The sequence below is a fragment of the Dufourea novaeangliae genome, unplaced genomic scaffold (assembly GCF_001272555.1).
Source record: "Dufourea novaeangliae isolate 0120121106 unplaced genomic scaffold, ASM127255v1 scaffold199, whole genome shotgun sequence".
Taxonomy (NCBI): domain Eukaryota; kingdom Metazoa; phylum Arthropoda; class Insecta; order Hymenoptera; family Halictidae; genus Dufourea; species Dufourea novaeangliae.
Window position 1 is genome coordinate 943,085 of NW_015374073.1, and position 21,900 is coordinate 964,984.

General features: G+C 33.2%; 1 protein-coding gene across 1 annotated transcript in view; it reads right to left on the bottom strand.

Moving 5' to 3' along the window:
• Positions 1-16,917, bottom strand: part of LOC107190424 (tachykinin-like peptides receptor 86C) — a 39,090-nt gene extending 22,173 nt beyond the window's left edge. Inside the window, exons 1-2 of the mRNA XM_015579222.1 lie at positions 16,623-16,917; positions 7,065-7,278 (exon numbers count right to left, since the gene is read on the bottom strand). Of these exons, the coding sequence (XP_015434708.1) occupies positions 7,065-7,278; positions 16,623-16,917 (509 nt within the window). The remainder of the gene's footprint in view (positions 1-7,064; positions 7,279-16,622) is intronic.
• Between the last annotated feature and the right edge of the window lie 4,983 nt (positions 16,918-21,900).

Here is a 21,900-nt window from a genome sequence, read left to right on the forward strand (position 1 = left end):
AAAACTTACTTTTGAATTGGCATATGTAACGGTAGAAAACACTTTTCTCGAAGTCATTTTTTAAAAAGATTTCAAAGTCACAAATAATTTTTCTGGACGGAAGAAAGTGGCGTTTGCCCCATTTAACAAAAAAAAATGGCATTTGCCTTCCCCCTTCCTTCCCAGAGTTACAAAATTTTTGCGTAATATTTAATATTGCAGTATAATTTGAAACACGACCAACAGCCTCTATTAACAAAACGCATACGTTTTCAATGATTTATGACTTTAAAAGCAAAATAAAGTGTGTCTGGCTTCGTACAGCCTTTTCCACTTTGGCAGTCGATGTATTAATATTTTAACGCCCCCCCCCCCCGACTGATAATTCATATAAAGTCTTTCGTGTATTTTTGTCCTATCATCTCTGTAATGGACTGCAAGAAATTGTGGATCAATTCAATACTACATGTTATGGTCGAGAAAGAACGCGAATAATGAATGGTACTACTCGAATCATCTGAATGTTTTCTTTATATGGCCGATCAGATCTGTACCAGTTGTCTGGGTAAATTGACTTGCTTTATAAATGCAGCGTGAGTGATCGTTTTCAATGCGAAGTGGATAATTGCATTCACAAGTAAATTTCGTAGTTGGTAAACGGCAACTTTTGATCTCATTGTTAGGTCCGGATATTTAGAATTCAGACTCGGGTGACAGACGATTCAATTAGTGTCTGTAAATAGAAATGGGGGAGATGTGCATATTTATCACTTTGCTATCTACATAGTAAAGGAATTTGACTCTTGCAACGGACCTGAGGGAAATGTATAAGTAATATTATAAAATGTCTCTATTTAAGCTGAGCCCCTCATTTTAATAGCCTTCAAGGTCTATTATTTTGAACTTTAGATTTATAAATTCAAGATTGTATAATTTTGCCTAAACACATCGCCTAATTAATTTCTTTGCCCATGTAACTTTAACTTATACGTTTTATTTAGTAACAACAAGAAGACTAAGAATACATCCTCCCTACTCTACAGGGTATTTCACGTAACTTGACCACCTTAAATATATCGCTTATTTTGTATGATAGAAAAAATATCAAGGGAGAAAAATATTCTGTTCGAAGGCGCCAATACGGTGATAGGCCGAATTTTAGTCTCAAGGTCATTTTTTTCGAGATTTCAAGGTCATCGAATTTTTTTTTAATGGGACTACATATTTTCACTAGAATACTCTTATAGCATATAAGAAAACAAATCCAACGAGGTGCAATATGTTGACCTTCACGTGACCTTTAGCGAAAAAATCATGAAATGTTTGTCAGTAAGCTCAGTACGCGTTCGAGGACGGTAAATGAAGGAATTTCAATTTCATTGGAACAGTCTTTAGTTAAATCTTTATTTTAGAAGGTGTTCACAATGTGCACCATGAATCTGGATACATTTTTGGAGGCGGTAAATAAATTCTTGCTGTACATTTTTAACTTGCTCTGCAGTAATTGATCTACATTCATGTAGAACCCTTTGTCGCATGTTTTCTGCCGATGAAAGGAGAATACGAATGTTTGTTTACAAGCACCAGGGACAATAACACGGTACACTGTTCCAATGAAATTGAAATTCCTTCATTTACCGTCCCCGAACGCGTACTGAGCTTACTGACAAACATTTCATGATTTTTTCGCTAAAGGTCACGTGAAGGTCAACATATTGCACCTCGTTGGATTTGTTTTTTTATATGCTATAAGAGTATTGTAGTGAAAATATGTAGTCCCATTAAAAAAAAATCGATGACCTTGAAATCTCGAATAAAAATGACAGTCGAACAGAATATTTTTCTCCCCTGATATTTCTTCTATCGTACAAAATAAGCGATATATTTAAGGTGGTCAAGTTACGTGAAATACGCTGTATAGGCGATACTTGCAAGAACTATTTAGAACACAGAAAAAATTTATTTTCTGTTTCATGGGACATAAAAACGATGTTTGTCGATTTCGAATAAAATTCCGCTTAGCTCTGGTTAAAATATGTTATATTAATGAAAAAGAACTTTGGATTCATTTTCCTTCGATACAAGTAGGTATCGATACTTTTCACACGATGCTAAGTAAATATCGATACTTTTTGTCAATACAAGGTGTGAGTAAAAATATCGACACCTTGCCGGTATCGGTTTATTCCTAGTTGTGCCATTTTTTGCACAAATTTTCCATTCATTGTTAAAGTGCGAGGAGAAGAGTTTTCATCGCTTGTAAATCGATAAATTTAACAATGTTGACAGGTGTCGGCAACGCATGTAAATCGACAGCATTTTGAAAATGTCAGTAAAGTAATTTATATCTCCAAACGTAATAGCGTCTGATGAGTTCCATTTCCGCTTTGTAGATCTTTCAACGAAAAATTCCAACGAACTCATATTTCTACGGCTATGCAATACGTGAGAAAATACTATAAATAAACATTATTTGTTTCCAGCAGATCTATCTAAATTTGCGAAAGTTTATATACCATTCTATGAAAAGGGCAGGTGGCGGGTTTCCACCGTCCCTTGGGTACGACACTGGTGTCTCCTATATCACTGTAGAACGCGCCATTGTGCCTTAAAACGTTAACACGTGTGCTGCCGGACCTGACTTTCACTTCTGGTCACCCTTGTGACAACATAATAAAAAATAGCATGGCAACAAAAGGTGATCTTTGTTACTCTCTTTTTTAATCAAATTATGGGGGTACACCAGCCTGACGGTTTAAAAGAAATTTTTTTCCTTAATTTTCTTTACATTTCAAGTGTATAGAATATTATGTCAAAGCAATTTTTCAAAAAATCAAACACCTACAATAATGGTGCATGATGGAGGTGTGAATGCAAAAAGGCCTCTCGGACCAGATGAAACGGAGATATTACTTCAAGGTAATATTTTGTTACTCGCAAAAAAATATGGGTTTCGCGGGTGAAATTCAAGCATCCCATATCATTTTATAAATGCAGTATGTGATAGACTATGAAAAAATGAAAAATGTGTTAGTTCTACATATATTAGAGTAATGGCACCGCATATGCGACCCCATTTATGTTCGATTAAATATCGAGTAATAGAAAAGAAGAAGATTAAAAGTCTTTGTGCTACTATATTCGTCATTTATTTTACATACATAAAAAAAACATTGGTTTCATAGGTACTATTATTTATTATAAAAATAGGAAAATATAAAGGAGTACAAACTTAATGGTTTTAAAAACTCCTAATAAGAGGCTCTGCTTAAGCCTAAAATTGAAAATTATCATTTAAAATTAAAAAAAAAATAGTTAAAAATTATAAAAGCAACATCAATAGCTTGACAATATTCAGGAGCCCATCCGTAGCATTTGGCATGTTGAACCCACTGTTCACGATTGTGGTCCTTAGAGTAGAGACACGAACAAAGTAAGCATTTCGCGTCGTCATGCAATTCCCATTAGGAATTATCTTTCTTGCTAGTTTGCTCCTCTTCTGAATCTTCATAATGGCATAACAAGTATATAGGATTATAAGACAATATTAGGAACAACATAGGGCCTCGTAGTAGGAACATCCTAGTTTCGAAAAGAAAAGTTAAATTTATCTGGGAACAGTTTATTAATATTTCATTTTTAACGATAATAGAATTATATGATAACACTTAGACTCGAAACTAATAAAGGAACTGATCAAATAACTTTCCTTGAATGTTATAAAAAGCTTCTTGATAAATGACTATAGAAACTGGCGACCAGAAAAAAACAAACTTATTGGGGTTTTACTCAAGCAAGAGTTTCCTGTGAACGGTAATCTTATGCAGAGAACAGTGTCATTCGTTTTAACAATTCCAACCCTTAGCACTCCGAGCATTTATTCAGTACTGTCGTCAGAGTTGGGCAAAATATAATGTAATTACAAAATTCAAATCACAATTACAATAACATTGTAATTAACTATACTAAATTTACAATAAAACTTACAAGATAATTGTAAAAGTACAATTTAATTGTAATTGTAATTGTCCCGCAATTACATTGCAATTATATTGTAATTGGAATTTAGATTTTGTAATTAGATTACATTTTGTCCAAATCTGATTGTCGTCCAGCAACTCCGGCACTTTTCTACAGCGAAACCTCTGGAAGCGAAAGGTTTCGTCTTCAAAGGTAAACACTACAAGTGCTTATGAATTTATTTATTTTTCTTTAGCGTTTAAGTATCCCTCATTCCAATGAAAAGAAGACCTAACTTTTACATTTTGTAATTTGCCATGGTGTAATACCTCTCAAAGCATAGACAAGTATTGATGTATTCACTCGTTTGACATCTCCCACACTTTTCCTTTCTTTCAGAACATGCAACACAATCCTTTTTTTCACCCTTTCTCATTATATGAAGGTTTCCATTTAACCTTGCTTCAAAAGTAGAGATAGATGTTCTTGTTCTACTCACGGGAAAATTTCTTAAGAGTTGGCGCCCCGTAGCTTCTCTCCTCATTATTTTATCCGTAAGGCACAGCTAAATCATATTGGGTTGTTCGGAAAGTAATTTCATTTCTTTCAGTTACATATCGTTAATCGTATCATTCAGAAGACAACTTCATTCTAACCTATAAAATCGTTATATCTTTGACAACTGACATTTCAAGCATAAGTTTAAAAAAAATTGTTTTTGAATCGGTATCCAGATCATAATGATGTTTTCATTAAGTATGCTCAGAGTATTTCAATTTATTAAAGTCAACTAATTCAATATACGTAGTATTATGGTTACTACTGATGCTATCGAGTGCACTTTGATAGCCTGTGTAAATAATGAAGGTTCGCAGGTTCTTATGATTCATGAGGTGGAGTGTTTTGACAATGGAATAACCTTTCGCTAACAATACGCTCGTTATTTTTTAGAATCTTCCAGAAATTGCGCGGAAATTGCAACTAACTTCGTTTTCAATCTTACAAGGAAACGATTTGTACTGTCACACTGGAAATTGAAAAATCTTGTGTGCATTTTTTGGTCCACATAGCCCTTATTTATTGTGTCCCTTACTCTGTGTGAAATTAAACGGTTTCAACTTTTAATAAGTGGAATGGATTTCGACTGTAGAATCTTAAATATAACCGCTGGAACTTGGTTTTACATTTGAATTTGACCGTTGTGGATGGACTGCGGGAATACACATTTAAAATTTGAATTTCACTGTGTAAATTGCCCGTTTCTTTCATAAAACGAGTGAAATATTCATTCTGCCGTTAAAAATTCTGTTTACTATTACGCGCGACAAATTCAGTACTAGCTGAAAGAATGTAAGTTCATTTGTCCTTATTCATCGTGAAATGCACGAACGCAAAAGTTATTCATTTCCTCGAAGTATATTTAAGCCAATGCTTTCATTATACATTGTTCAAAACGGTTCACGTAAATCTGTTTAAATTACGGGATACAAATATAATATACACAACCAACCTGGAGTAGAAATTATACAGCTCCTGTTTAATAGTTCAATTGTATGGAAACAAATAAAGAAATCAAAACTGTTTGTTTTAATCTATATTATTCGGAGCAATACTTCAAATTGTTTTTTTTTGTAGTGCATCTTGTGTTCAATTTATGGTTTCAGACAGTAATATACATATATATAATATCAACGGTTTCATTCATCTTACCTTCAGTATTCTAACTTACATTATTTCTTTATTATCTTTCGAAAAATTTCTCTTTACGAGATTCTATATTGTTTTACACTGCTTGATTATATTAGAAACGTCTTATAGGAACACAAAACTAGAGCATAGAATGCAAACGACAAGGTAATCAGAATCTTGCCAGTGACACGAAACCTGCAGTGCTCGTGATGCATATTGCTCCTGGAATTCATTTCGATAAATCATGCGTAATAAACGTTCGTAATTTTTAACGCGACTATTCTATTTGCAGTTCGATAATGTGACTATCGGAATTAATTGGGTAAAATATTACAAATTTTTGCATAATAATTTCAAGAAAAGAATCTTAATTATTCGTTTAATTTAATATATCAATTTAATTTTTAGTTATTCGTATTTAATAATGACTATTACTTTTCTTGTTATTCTTTGATTTTGCCTGTAAAGTAGTGTTCTTTTCTCAATACAGATTCTACAACCGACATCTCCCTAATGCAGATCAAATTTTAAATTTATTCTCATCGTTGGAATTGAAAAACTCATCTTAACAATCTATTTATTTTGATGTTTCAACTTTTCGTTCTAATGATACATTTTTATTTTTTTGATGCATTTCCCCTTTATGATACCTCTGTTACTAACTTTTTAGTAACTCATCAAGCTTTCTTCTTGTTATGGGAGTGTTTAAAGTTAAAAAAGTTAACAGTTGGAATTTAACTTCGAGTTTGAATTTAACAGCTCGTAATTGTGTCGAAAGTTACATAAATTAGTGTTTAAAAATTAATTAAAAAGTAACTGTTGAAATCTACATTCGATATAACGACAAATTGATAATCTATGTTAAATGTAAATTTAGTTAAGAATATATTGATCTGTTTGTTGCAAAGTAATATACTTACCGACAAAAATAAAAAACAAAACACTCTTTATGAACATCATATGTGTTACTCCTGTTTACACATAATTAATGAATGTCAGTTTCCCATATTTTTTATGCGTTTGGAGAGTAACAATATATGTTCCTTCGATTTTAGTCAAACATTTACATACACAATTGACAAATGAAAATACATATATTACACAGTCCTTGATTAATTGCTTTGTTTCTGTATTTACATCGGTAAGAGTTCATATATGGTATATAATACGGTATCATAGACGAATTACAGAGTTCCGTTCTGAACTTAACAGAAGTTCAAGAAATAAAACATTAAACTAAGTTGGTTAACAACAAATGGCTTTTACCGCGGCTACCACATCAATTTACCCCAGCATTGTTCGAAAACTCTCTCATAGACGTAATTTTAATGACTGGTTGTCAATCGGCTTTTCATGTTCGTTTCAGAGGTAGCAAAAAAGAATCAATTTCCCGTTACTTTTTTTTTTCACATTCTTGTCAAATTAAAAAAACATACCTGACAAAAGAGATAACGACCAGGGTGAAAACGCTCGAGGCGACTGTCACGTGGGCGACGAAATTGTTAATTGTGCAATACACAACGCCGAATGGCCAATTGGAGTCCAGCAAGAAGATGAAGTTGAAGGCGCAGTTCAGCAGTGACATCATCAGATCGGCCACACAGAGATTGACCAGAAAGTAATTGGTAACCGTGCGCATTCGTCTATGTGCTGAAACATTAATCATTGATTCATAGTTTACTGGAACATGGACAATGTCAGCAAAACTTGATAATGCAAAGATAAGTCAAAGAAGAACTCTGCTAGTATGACACTGCTACACAAAGTGGTACACGTAACACGACCAACTCAATTACTCGTAAAGTATTGGCTGTATAAACAAATACTTTAAACAAAAGTTGTATGGTATTAAGAGGGACGTATAATGGAACTATTGTATATGTTTTTACTATGTTACATGTTTATCAAAATGTAACGGTCACATTCAGTTTTTTTATTGATACTATAAATTTTATTATTAATATTAATAAAGACATATGGTTCAAATTATGTCATTTGGATTCGTTTTAATCGGGAGAATCTTACCAACATATTCAAAATATTTACTGATATCTCAGGATCTGTTCACTTCAGACCGTATATGATATAATACTTATTTGATACTTTGTCGAAATTCGGGATGAGATACTGCAAATTTTGTTTAAAACATTTTTGGTACAGCCAATAGTGTACGAGTGATTGAGATAGTCACGTTAGGTAAACACGTAATTTAGCACACTCAATTCAAATGTCCAATCGAAATTTTATTTGTCAAACCACAGATTCTTTGATATACAATTTCCCCAAATTTCCAATCGAACAATTGCATTTGACAGTTTCATTCTAAAATATTTTGAGTTCTTTACTGTCTGCGTGTAAAGCATTCTGAATAAAAACATCAGATAGATGGATTTCTTCCCCGAAAGCCGTGAACTAAAGAACAATGAACATGATAAACAATTTTTTGAAGATAGCTCTGAGATAGGAAAAAGCTTCTAGAGCAAGTAGAGTCTGAATATGTGGACCAACTATTGCTGAGCTTTCATTATAATGGAAATGGTAGTAATTTTGAAACTTATTTCACTGAAAAATCATATTTGAAAGAAACTGAAAACACATTTGAATTCAGCACAACAAAACATATTCTATAATAATATTTATCTATACCCTATACCTATTGTTACAATATATCATGTATGTATTTCCTCTTGCACCTGAATCAGCTTTTATAACATTTGTAAATTACTTTTCCACAATTTATGTGAGTATTAAAGCAAATATGAAAAGTTACTAAAGATAATGTCTTTATAAGATAATCTGAGGATCAGAAAGAGCCATGTGCCTTGTCTCAGGGTTAAAATTTACTTGACAAGCTCCAAATCCTTTCCAAAGCAATTGCTAAAAGCTTTATCTAGGAATTATGAGCAGATAATGACTTTCTCAATTTCTATTTTCTGCCATAAAAGCTGCTGAGATCTTCCTGTAGGGACTGGATGCTATTATTGATTTCGATGTACTTAATAAAAAGAAAAAAATTCTGGTAGTAACATACATCAGAGTGAGAAATTATCCACTTGTCGCTGGAAGTAGTATAAGTAAGCAAGTATGCCCCACCCTGTATAAATGCTCACTCTCGAAACAGTTTAAATCAATATTTATTTAAAGTTACGCACGCCATGCACTCGCCATTCCTCATACATTCCAAGATCTTTAGATCCTGGTTACGCAAATATTGAAAAACAGGGTACAGGGTGAAAAACTAATATTTGTTCTAACGTACGTAAATCAATTTATGCGTCAGATCCGGTGAAAATTCATTTAAAAAATCAATTGTGTGATTTATTTTTATATTGGAAACTGAAATTACACTTTTGTAAGCTATAGTTTCTGTACAACCGTTACAAGTTGTATTTAGTTATAACTGTTAAAATGTAATTAATCTTTAATTTGAACGTAATTACTAAAATTTAATTTTGATTAATGAAAATTAAATTCGAGGTTTTATGTGACTGCCTCAACTCGTATGAAAAGTGTTGTTGATGACTTTGAAATGAAACGTGATTACTGAATTGACTTTGGACCATTGATAATTAAATTGGAATTTGTACGTGAACGTTTGGATTCGAATTGAAACAGACTTTGACGAAGGGTCAGAAATCATTGTTAAGTATTTAACTAAAGAGCCTATACTTGGACATAAATAATCCATAATATCGATATGGCTATTCTAAGGACACTATTAGTATGTACCACGCAACGCGCACCCGGATCAGTGTTTCAATAGACAGCAACAGATCGTGGTTGCCCTGTTAAAATTATTTCCAAACCATATTCCACATGGAACTGGTTCATACCCGCAAATTCACAATGGAAAATCGCCAACCTGAAAATTCAGAAAATTATGAAACTTTGGGGATATGTAGAACACTTTGTATGAAAAGTTTCTCATCTTGTGGTACTGGTTAGTTACGATGTTGATCTACATGCATGAAATAATGACATTAAATCACAGTCTCGTATTCATAATCAACTTTCGTCGCCAAAGTACTAAGATGTCTTTGCTTATGCGTGATATAAAAGTGGATATACCTACTAATCAGAAACGAAATAAATTTGAAAATCCAGGAGATTTCGGTTTTTCACAACAATATTCCGCTCATCTGCCTTGTTGCTTGATACGATTCCGAAGCATAACTAATTTCTATGCTTTAAATAATTTTCTTTAATGTTTCTTCACCATGAAGAATAATGCATAATATATGATACATTTATATTACATAAATGTTATCAAAGTTACCTAACTATATGTAAATCACTTATTAAACGCCTGCATTGGCTCACCTGTTCGGTGAGAAAATAAGAGAAAAGTTTGATAATTATGTTCAAATAAAAAGTTCTAATAAAATTAATTATAGCCAGGTTGTTGGCTTTATGCATTTATAGCATTTAGGATTATTCAAAACGCAGTACACTGAACTGTTTAAAATGGTTATAAATGGTATTTTATGTGCCATCTAATGGAACGCATAACAGAATAATCAAATTTCTCCTTGATTCTGTTTTTTCTAAATTAAGCAGAAATTTGCATAAATATCCACAGTATTATTATGTGACAGTTCCCTTGTTTTCGTTTATTTCCATCTGGTGCACCTACTTACTATGTAATTAGAGAAAAAATGTAAAAATTATCTTACTTGATTTATAAATGGTAGAAAAACATTACTCGTCATGCAGCTTATGTACATGTGTAATAAGGAGAAGGAGTTAAGATTTCACGTAAAAAACGAATTTTATGAAAAATTATTAATATATTTGTTTATAGCTTTTTTCTAATTGTTTAAACAATTGATACAACTTTAACCATTTAATTAATCTAATTAAAAAAAGCAACTTTTGTCTTAAAACTTTCCTTCTATTTCTTACAGATTGCGAGTTACAAAATAACAGCGAAAAATAGCCGAATTTTCAAAAGTTAATTTTAACCCCTTGAAGTAAATTTTGGGCAGCAACAAATAGCGTAATATATGTATACCTATATGTATGTGCTCTATATCTCCCCAAAGTTTCATAATTTTCTGAATATCCTGGTTGGGGATCTTCCCTTGTCAGTTGATACCTACTCTAAAGAAGCTAATTTAATACAGCGTGTCTGTAAATGTTCCATCCAATTTTTGAGATAACGCGCAATTCGTTTGAGTGGCTGATTTCGCGCGTGAACTATATGAAAGAAGAACTTTCGAAGTATCTGAACCGTGCAACGCCGAATTTCCACAATAATGCGAGGTCGTATTTTAACCCCGTAACCGCGGCGAGTCTTTGGAGAACTGAACTTACAACAATGTGTGAAATTCAAATTTTGCTATTCAAACTCTCACTCGGCTTTAAGTGAGACACATCCAAAGTAAGGGTCATAGAGTCACAGCTCGCTGAACATCTGACATTTCAAACAAACGTGCATCGATCTTGGTATCACCCGGTAATGCAAAATAGAAATTCTTCATGAAAGTTTCATCAGCAGATTAACCCTTTCAGGGGCAGCGGTACGTGTATCTACTATCTATTTTTTCTGAGTTTTTTCTATGTTTCTGATTTATTTTGCAATTTGTATGCACACATCAACAGGTACTTTGTATACTCTTAGGGATCTCATGCAACTTGAATGAAAATTACGTTACTTTCTTTATTTTCAATTCTTAGTGTGGGAGCAATCCTTTTCTGAGATTAAATTCGGCTATTCTAAAACGCGAGGTGCTGGAGCTCTGAAATTTTGTATGTTCCATATATCTAAAAATGTAATATGTATTTTTTTAAAAAAATTTTTCACGCTAGTTTTTGCGAAATTAATCTTTAAATTTTCGTAAATTAAACTTTTTAAAAATTAATCTATTATTTGTTATTTGCATAAATGTATATTGTTTACATATATGTATCATGTATTATATTTGCATACATCTGAGAATTTATGACTTCGAAAACATTTGTCTACACATTCCTGTCAAAGAATAATTAAAATCTCTGAAAGTTAATATTTTACAGACGACCATATTGGACCCCTATACAACCGGGCAGGGTGTGATTCTACGTGACAATATAAGTAAAAAATATACAATGATATTTTTTCATTTGAGACTTCGTTCTCGAGAAAATCCACTTTGAAAATCTGCTGGATACGCGAGAAATTACATACATAGGATAGGACACAGGACTTGGCTAAGCGTCTGTTCACTGCATTCCGTTTCTACTTACTATCATGAATACACGCGTTTCGGATTAATTGTCGAAGTCGATTGTCTCGAAAACGAAGTCTCAAATAAAATAATAATATACATAATTATCTGTGTTTTTATTATTCTTTCGTGAAAAATTGTGGTCAATTAATAATGAGAGATTGTAGTCAAACTAAGGCCCGTTCGTTCATGGTTTAATGAGACGAATTAAATGAACCGCATGTATGATTCGCGTGTTAAGTTATACGATTATGTTGCTTTTATTCATGCTAACTAGGACACATCCGATATTTCAACGATCGGCGTTGAACTATTGAATAGATCAAATGCAATATGATGCTTCTGAATCGTTTCCTCGATGCTATTCGCATTTTCAGTAACTATAAATAAAACTGATTCATTTTCGATCCCTTTTCAGTTTCAGCTTACGGATAATCATTCACGACATATGACGTTTTAATATCATCTTCATTCAGTTAATTATAATTGTTCGGTTGAGAAACTTCAATTACTTCATTATCACGAATCAATATTGTTGCGTCCGGGTGTTGCTTTGAGGTTCATGTTTATTAAAAAGAATATATAACTATATGAATGTACAAAAATAAAATTCTATATATATTTCTATAAGTAAATTCTAATATAAATTAAATGGAACTCTTATAAATGTGAATATGTCGGGCGATGATGTCTTTCTTCTTTGACAGCATGTTGACAATTGATATCTCACAGTGTCCGCAACAATATATAAGGGTATTAATCGCTTTAATATTCATTATGTAACAATCTTGTAACATAAATTTTAATTCCACCGTTGGAACGCGTTCGTAAAAATTATTACACAAGAAATGGTGGAAGTTAGATTTAACTGTTGAATTTTAAAGTCGATTCGGCCGTTACCATTTGAATGTTTGAACTGATTCGTAACAATTATTTAACAGGAAATGGTCGAAGTTAGATTTAACAGCAGAATATCAAAGTTGAATTCGGCCGTTAGCATTTTACTTTTACTGTTGCATTCTGAAGTTGGATTCGACCATTAAAATTTAAATTTAAAATTGACCGTTTGAAATTCAATTTCTATTTATACGAAAATATTTCACAATCGATTGTGTCGTGCATGAGGGAGAATTAATAAAAAAGTATTCGTTCTGATCGTTCCGGAGAGAAACGTCATAGTTTAGTTTAAAACAATTTTAAATATACCTTTATATTCAAACACATTAAAATATTTCACGGCACGCCCTGTAGGTGAAAGAACGTGCTTTAAAAAGAATCTATACTATTCTTTATAAACCTCATTGACATTCATACACAGAAAGCGTATTTGCATTTATCGCGTTGAAAAACAATTTGTTGTAATGATAGTCTCATGTTAGTATCTGATTTTGTGCTAAAAACGTTAAAATCATAACAACACAAGACTTGTAACATAACAAATTCGTGTGAAAATGAGCAGTGCTTCTGCATGTTTCATGGAAATATGATGCATTTACAGCAGGATTTCGTTAGACGGAAAAGGAAAGGTACCGCTCGCATGACATTCCTTTGAAATCGGAACGTTCTCGTTACTGGTGCTTTTTCATAGTTCTTGCATGACTTTGAGTTTAACTTGAATAGTTTGAGCATAAGAGAAAGTAATACAGTAGAACGTGACAAAAAATTGTAAAATTAGATTTCGACTTGGAATTTGACCGTTGAAATTTAAATTTGTCTAGCTGAATTATAGCTTTAAATGGAAATTCTATCGTCGGAACTTGGATTCAAATTCCATGTATTGCACTGTGATGTTGAATTTTATCATCCTAGAGGGAATTAAGTTCTATACTAACAATGAGTTTAATTAAGAACTGATTTCTGTAGTAATTACTAAAGTTGGTTGTAATACATTACATTGTACTAACTATAACAATATGTCCCATACACCTAACTACACCTGAATAGCAAACATCTTACAACTGCTTGCTATTGTTTACGTGTCGCGCGTCCATTTTGTAAATTAAAGAGTTGCCAGTAATTCGAAACCAATTTAGACCGAGGGAAACATAAAAGAAGTGTAGAAACAGCGAGGATTTGTGTAACAACGACAAACAACTATTATTTACTAAACGATATTGCAATATATTACTGTTTTTCAGTACGTTGCGTGTGTAAATTACATTTTCTGTCATTATTATCATGAAACACATTTTAATTTTGGTCTTTGTTACTATTGGGGGAACTATTGATCCATTGAATTTCATCGAATTCTGTGTTACTACTTATGTAATATTCTATATATGTCCGACTTTTACTTGAGAGTTACAATGTTTAATACCAATTGAAGGGAATAAAATATAATTTCCCAAACTTGCATGTACAAATCTACAATATAATATTTGCGAAATAAATGTCATATTTTGTCGATATCTTATATGTATAGTGCGTGTATTTAGTCACCTTGACTAGATACGAGATTGGATGAAAACAGTCGTTTTGTCAACCGAAGTGATTGTTGCTACCAAAAAATCGCGAACTACTATCCAAGCAACCCTATCCCTCGATGTATTACAATTACAGAGCGGATTTTCTGCATTAATAGCATCCCTGAACTTGTAAATTATATTGAAATACAAATTTCAACGAAGTTTAATGGTAGTTCTGTTTTTATTTTCTTATCTAACAAAACTATGTTTAATATATTCGAAGACATGGTAAAATAATAGAAATTTTTACGATGTAATCTAGAGATCCATAAAATTAATTTAAAAATATGGCTGTGTGCAACTACTCGCTATAAAGTCTTTAAAGTTTTGGAGGTTGGAACGAGAAACATCACCTAACTGATACACGTCGATTTTATTATACTGAAAATTCGCACAGAAGTAAAATAACAAAAAATATTCGACACGTACTTGTTTGTCGGGGGAGATTCATGTTTAGGGTCTTGCACGCCAAGCGGATTACTTTTGTACACGATATCTGCGATTTTGCTCAAATTTAAATATGTTATAGTCCATGTGAAAATATGGGGCGATTATGTCGCTGGTTTCGAAATTGATTAACAAATACAAGACTTTCATGGATTTTTACGAAAGCTACCTGCACAAAACAATTTTTATCTCTGTAACTGCTAAACGTACGAACTTCATTTTGTTATCATTTTAATCGTAAATGATTGTTCTTTGTAACTAATTTTTCGTTTTACACGTGAAATATTAAAAATATTTCTGTTTTGCAAATTTGACCCCCGATTTAAGTCTGAAAAAATGTTTAAAGTATATGTCTATAATTAAACAAGAAAAATTATTTCAACAAAGTGTCATTGACAAAGAATGGGCACTTAAAACTACTACAAAAATATAAATAATGCCACTTGTATAGGGGACTATGAGCGTTTGAAAATAGAATTAGAACTCAGGAAAATCATTAAAATGCTTATTTTGGGAACACCAATACTCTCATTTTGTCGACTACAATACGTACGACTTTTAATATCGTCCATAGTACAATGGACATCGGGTTTTCCGACACTGTCGCAAAAACGTAGAAGACCAGGCGACGCGACGCGCTTACCCGGATCGCCGGATACCACGAATTTGTCATTTTAAAAAGGAAAAAGATCACAGAATACGAACATATATATTTTTTTTTTTCAAATTTTTTCAGACTTTAACCGCGGGGGGGGTGCAAATATGCAAAACACAAAATTATTTAATAATAACGATCCTTTACGATTAAATTAAGAAAAAAATGAATTCGTATATAAATGATTGTAAAGATTTAAATTCTTTTGGTAAGGTAGTTTTCGTAAAAATTCATGAAAAATGCCAACTTTGAGGGTTTGTATTTTTTAATCAATTTTGAAATCAGCGAAATGATGACTTAAACCCCCTTTACAATTAGTTCCACATGGATTACGACATATTTAAATTTCAGCAAAATTCCAGATATCGTGTATAAATGTGATCCGACTTTTAGGAATGAAAACCTCTTTTGAAAATTTAGGGATGGGTCGAGTACAAAAGTTGCTTGGTTCTCTATGAGGAATAGCATAGTACAAACAACATTTTTGCGAATCATAAATGATACCATCATAAAGAAAAAAACTACTTAAAATCCCAACTATTGTAAATCAGTAGCCACATATTTGTGCCTTCTGTAACGAAAGTTCTGTAATGACGGTCCTGACTTTATACTTATAAAATACATATATTTATACTTTGTACTTATAACGAACATATACTCTTATAAACTTTTCTTAGTCATTTTTTCTTATTGCCAGTATATTCGAAATCCACAATTGAAGACCATTCAGACTCCAAGTTCAAGATATCAAGCTAACCGCGGGAAAATTAATTAATAAAACCCCCGCAATATTGGCACCTTCATTTCTCAAATTTAACGGATAATTGCAGGAAACGCATACATAATTTTTTTCGATTACAATAAATGCACGTCTGTAAGTTGTATTTCGCTGTTTATATTGGCAGATTAGCAACAAAAATAATTATATCATAGAAAATCATTGGTAAAAAATGCATTTACGCCATGTTATTCCTCACAGAGAACCCCAGTAATTTTAGTTTTTAACATTTTGTTTCTAGCTCTACTTGTTTTCGAGTTATCTGACTTAATAGATTATTCAACCCTCAACTTTGTACGAAAATTGTTTTTGAGCCTATTTGCCTGTCTGCAAAATTTCATCAAATTTGGTGTGTATCGGGTGGGTGACGTTCCCTGTTAGACAATGGAAAAGAACTAGCAAGGCATTGAATTAAGATAAAACAACTCATCAGTTCTTTTTACCGAGAACGATCCACATGACGATAATATTGCCTCCCGTCGCCACCAGCAGCATCGCGGCGTATACAACCGACCAAACAAGTTTCTGCCACCACGGTAGATCGAAAGGACGCTCCTGATAGACAGAGAAACAGTCGAAAAACGCGTTAAGCAACACGTCGCGTTCGTGCGATCTCTCGAGAGAATCCTCCAACACCTTGAACAGCTCGCTACTATTCAACTTCAACAAAAACGTGATATTGCGCTCGAGAACCGTGGCACTGCAATTGTACAAACCGTACAAGGTGTGACTGTTCATATTTCCGCGGATCACTTCCAGCTGCTTTCAGAAAAAAAATAAAGTCGATCACTTCTCGGCACGATAACAATCGATCGAACACATTACGGACATAAATCGGTCTTCCCAGTTCCGTCCAACTTTCTTCATGTATCAGAACTCACTCGATTGCTGTCGTTTTATCGCGGATATTGCGGACAATAAATGAAACAGAACTGATGGTTGCATGTGGACAGGCGGCGGTTCTTCGTCGGAAAAATATGAGTTGAAAATGTAGAACGAAAGGACGTGTAAACTCTCAAAGGATGTGTAGACTAGGAAGATGAAAATAAGCAGTGATTTCTGTTCCAAGGGTGTAACATGACATGTTGATTCTACAAAATAATGAAAATTTTTTGTATAGATGTCTGCACTATTTGACACTGTTTTCGAGGCTTAGCGACACTTTTTGCCGTTTATTTGGCAAAATGATTAACTCCAGAAAAATATAAACACTTAAGCACTATATACGTTTATTGAGTGTTTTGGCACTAAAATTTAAAGAAATTCGAAAAGCAGAGTTAGTCACTTCGGCTTGTGAACGAATCATATGTACTCCAGCAAACTTTATGGAGAATGTATTAAACTGTTTTTGTGAAATAGTACAAGTTTTATTTGAAGGAATGTTTTGACAAACCGACAGACTGTGTTAGGATTCGTGATTGCGGTTCTGCATTCGAGTCGAAGATAACTACATCGAGCACGTCATGTGAAACTAAACATCTGCACGCTATAAGATCACAAAAATGACCATAACATTGGTAATAAGGTCAGCTGGGGTACATATTTGCTTGAACTTTTTTTATTCTTTTGTGTCCCACATCCTCGGTTGAAGTGGGTCCCACATGTTGTGATACACCCTCTGCATATCTCCGAGAAGCATTCTCTACGTGGCGAATAAAATGGCAGAATTTTTTCATTCGATGACAAAGTAAGATTACCCAGAGAAATAAACTTAACAATTCGTAACTTTGTGAGGGCCACCAAACAAGTTATCGGAAACTCTTGGTAAGGATACAGTGATGAAATCGAAAAATTGATTGTTACTTCTAATAATAAACTCAAGACCTTATTTTCCTAATGCGTTAAAACTACATAAAATCATCTTTGATAAATAATTAATGTATCAACAGAGTCCACTCAGTAGCACATTTGAATTTATGAACTCTAAGTCCATTTTTGAGATTTCAGCTTAATGAAAATCGATGTTGAAAATTCATTGGCTAACGTAAGATACCGCAACATCGCCGTTGTAATGAGAGACAGTAATATGTAAACACAGTACCAATTGTCTTCAAAAGCATCTGTGCTCGAAGAAGTACTAATATTGAATTTAATGAAAATAAAACGCTACATTGAAAAATGGTATTGTATACTTTAAGTATAGCCACGAATCGCCACATTTGAGGTTGTATTATCAGATCGGTGACTTATTGCATACTGAAGAACAAATTCGGTTTCAGCGTCACAAGCTTGTTATTAAAAAACTTGTAATTATATTTGGACAGAATACACTATCGTTTAACGCCAAGCTTGTATTTAATTGTCAGATAAGGAATTTAAATTCAACAAAATGGCAATGAAATTCGAGAGCAACCGTTAGAATTCGAAATTTCAATTCTGTGATTGAATTTGAATTTGACCGAATTGTTATGCATATCTGTTGCGACTGTAAATTAAAATTAAAGGATTTTCGAGTTACAGAAAATAAGGAATGACCAACCACGATGAAAGGAGTTACGAACTAAAAAGACACGTTCGAGAGGAGTTTCAAACTTTAAAAGAATCTGTCCGCGAAATTGATCACGGAAAGAGCTACGGGAAGCGTCCGTCTGTTGAATGAATCTCAGAAATTGTTCAGGATAATGTGAGTTTAAATGAGTTTCGACAAACTAATCAGATATCTTTGAAATTAAACCTCGATACCGATCTTTCAAACGTAAGTTCGAATATTATGGTGGTCGTTCAAATTAAATTCAACAAAACGATTGGATTTTGATACGATCATCGTGATATTCAATGAAATCATTATTTACGTAAGAAACGTCTCATTCATCGTGTCACGAAAACAGCGCGTACCAAACGGTCCCACATACTAAAGTGTAAATGGACCATCAGTCTATATTCATGCGTAAACTATTCGAATTGGTTCCAATTCACGCGATGCGTTCGAATAATTTTCGAAACAATCGCGCACACTGTGTTTCGATTCGTGAGAGCGCAACAACCGAAAACGCTTGGTTTAAAGATCGTCCGATAAAGTGTCGTTGCATCCGCTGTTCAGGAGAACCACGACGGAGGAACTGAAGCTTCGAAATCGCGTTCATTCAAAGATGCGTGCGCAACGACTTGCGCCCTTGCTGTTTCCCTCCTAACACCCAATCTACACCCCTCCATTCAGCCTCCCCTTCTCGTATTCTTCCGTACAAGTGTCAGCTGATAAAGTAAATACCAAGAAATTACCGAAAACCTGCACGTTCGTTGATTTACCATAGGTCCAGAAAACCTCCTTTTACAGTGATCAGAAATTCTCTTATAAGTTCTCAAATAACGTCAAGGTTCTAGGAAATTGAGTCAATTCGATATTACATTTTTTTGTGTTAAATGCCAGTTGTAACGTTTTATAAAGGTGGTTAGACGCGTAGGTTTGTTTAGTATAGTAGAAGTTTTAATTGCTTGGGAGACACTGAGGAGTTTTCGGCTGAAAGTAAGAGGTGGTTTTCTTAATGGAGGAGCCTGGTGTAAAGAGTCTAAAGATGAGTGAATTTTTGGGAATTTCTTGAGAAGAAATTGTTATACCAATCTGTTTGAAACTTTGAGAAAACTTTATTGCACAATTAACCTGAATACAACAAGTTTTATTTTCACGACAAGTCCATGAATATTATAATTATAAGGACTTATGTGCAGTCCGTGAACAAAAGAAGAAAATATAACTCAAGAAATATTCAACCATAGTTGATTTACTGTAGGTCCAAAAAATACAGCAATCAATAATGTTCACGCAAATCTTAAAAAAAAAAAACAAATGTCTAGAATCTAGAATATTGAGTAAATTTGACACTATTTTTCTAACTATTATATAAATAACGTGAAAAATTTTCGAAAAATCGAGGATGGAACGTTTTTCAGGAGATAAGCTTTTCCGAAATTTACTGCACGCCTAGATATAAAAGAAAGTCGGTTATTGGAAATTCCGATTATCCGAATATCGAATACGTTACCCAGAGACCCGATTATCGGAACCCAGAACGTGTCACGTTTACAATGCATCGGAATTTCTGTACTAATACTGTTTACGTTTCGAAACTTGCTACAGTTACGAATCAAATACTCGAGTTTAGTACCTCGCGTTACTATCACACTTTAAATGGCAGTTTTCATCAAATTGGAAGCAATCGTAGTTAATTGGAAGCTAACTCCTGCAGTATACACGGGCTTGAAAATAACAACAGTGACAATATTCTAGAATGGTTAGAACTTACTGTCACAGTAATGGACCTAGTTACAAATATGTTGGATATTACATTAAATTGGATGAAAACATACCAAGTCACTGTTTAAAGATTTACGCAAGGAAGACAGAGGAATTTAGCTACATCTGATTGTAAGAATGATTAATTTGCTGTACAGTAGGACCTCGATTATCGGAACACTGTTTATGTGAACGTTCGGTTGAAAAACATGTTTCAAATGAATTATTGTTAACATTGCACCTACATACATACATGTAAATATTGTACAATAAATAATGATTGTTTGTTTTTAGCAGTTTGCATAATTGAGGTCTTACTGTATATCTTACACTTATTATATATTTTTCTTCACGCGATAAATATTCATTAACTCTCTGTGGTCACATCTATTCTTTCGAACGTATGTAGTTGTCACGCTGGTTCGTTTCGACCCAAGCCAATTTTCAATCTATTAAAAACTGTCTGTTAAATTAAGTCGCAAACATCTGAGATAAAGTTTAAACACGGTAGAATATATATTCACTGTAAAATATTAACATTTGAAGTATCATATCATCATGTTTAACAAAATTCTTGAAAAAACAAACAAAATTACGAAAAAAGTTATTTTAGGACACCTGAAATTACTACTACATACCTACATGGCGCCAGTAGTACTATTTTCAATGTTGGCTCGAAGATAATTTACTACAAAGTAAAAGTTTAGTTCATTTGGACTCAATGTGACTACCGAGGGGTAATTGAAAGTTTCTGTTTTTCGTAGACCGATTATCCGGAAAGCCGCTTATATGTAATGCAAGAACGGATTTATCTCCACATTAATTTGAATAATGGACTTTCTACTGTACAGTATTTAACGAAACGTCTGAGTTCTTGTAGTCATAAATTCGATGTGAGATAAATAAATTACCTGATACTGTCAATGTATTGAAAAAAACATGCCTCCATTCTTCCTTTAATTGAGATGGAATATATGTGTTTCTGCTGATCCCACAGATAATGATCTCTGGGTAAATTTAGATTCCTACTTATTTATAAACGTATTTCTTTAAGATCCATCGATCTCGTTGTCAATAGACAATGGCAGAAATTAGCCAATTCTAGACTTCGAGACCAATGAAAACTTTGTACAGGATATTCCTACAGATTTTAAGGAGTCCGAAAAGCATAATTATTTATTCGGGAGCTAATAGGAAAGTTGGCAAAAGTGCGCATCAACTTCATGTCGCCGACAGTAAAACTTATCTAATTAAAATGTGTTTCGTCGTAATCTTTTTCGAATGACGATCTAGAGTAAAGTTGTCTAATGGAAGCCTCTTCTCTTTAAAAAATAATAACTCCCGACTAAGAACACTTTCATTAAAATTCGATACACGTTTTAAAAGTAGAATATGTAATCTTTTGCAAGTGACTGGAAAGTATAATAAAAAAGATTCGGTTCCTTCCAAATAAGAGGCTGCATGTATAAATTCATTCTCATTTGAATTAC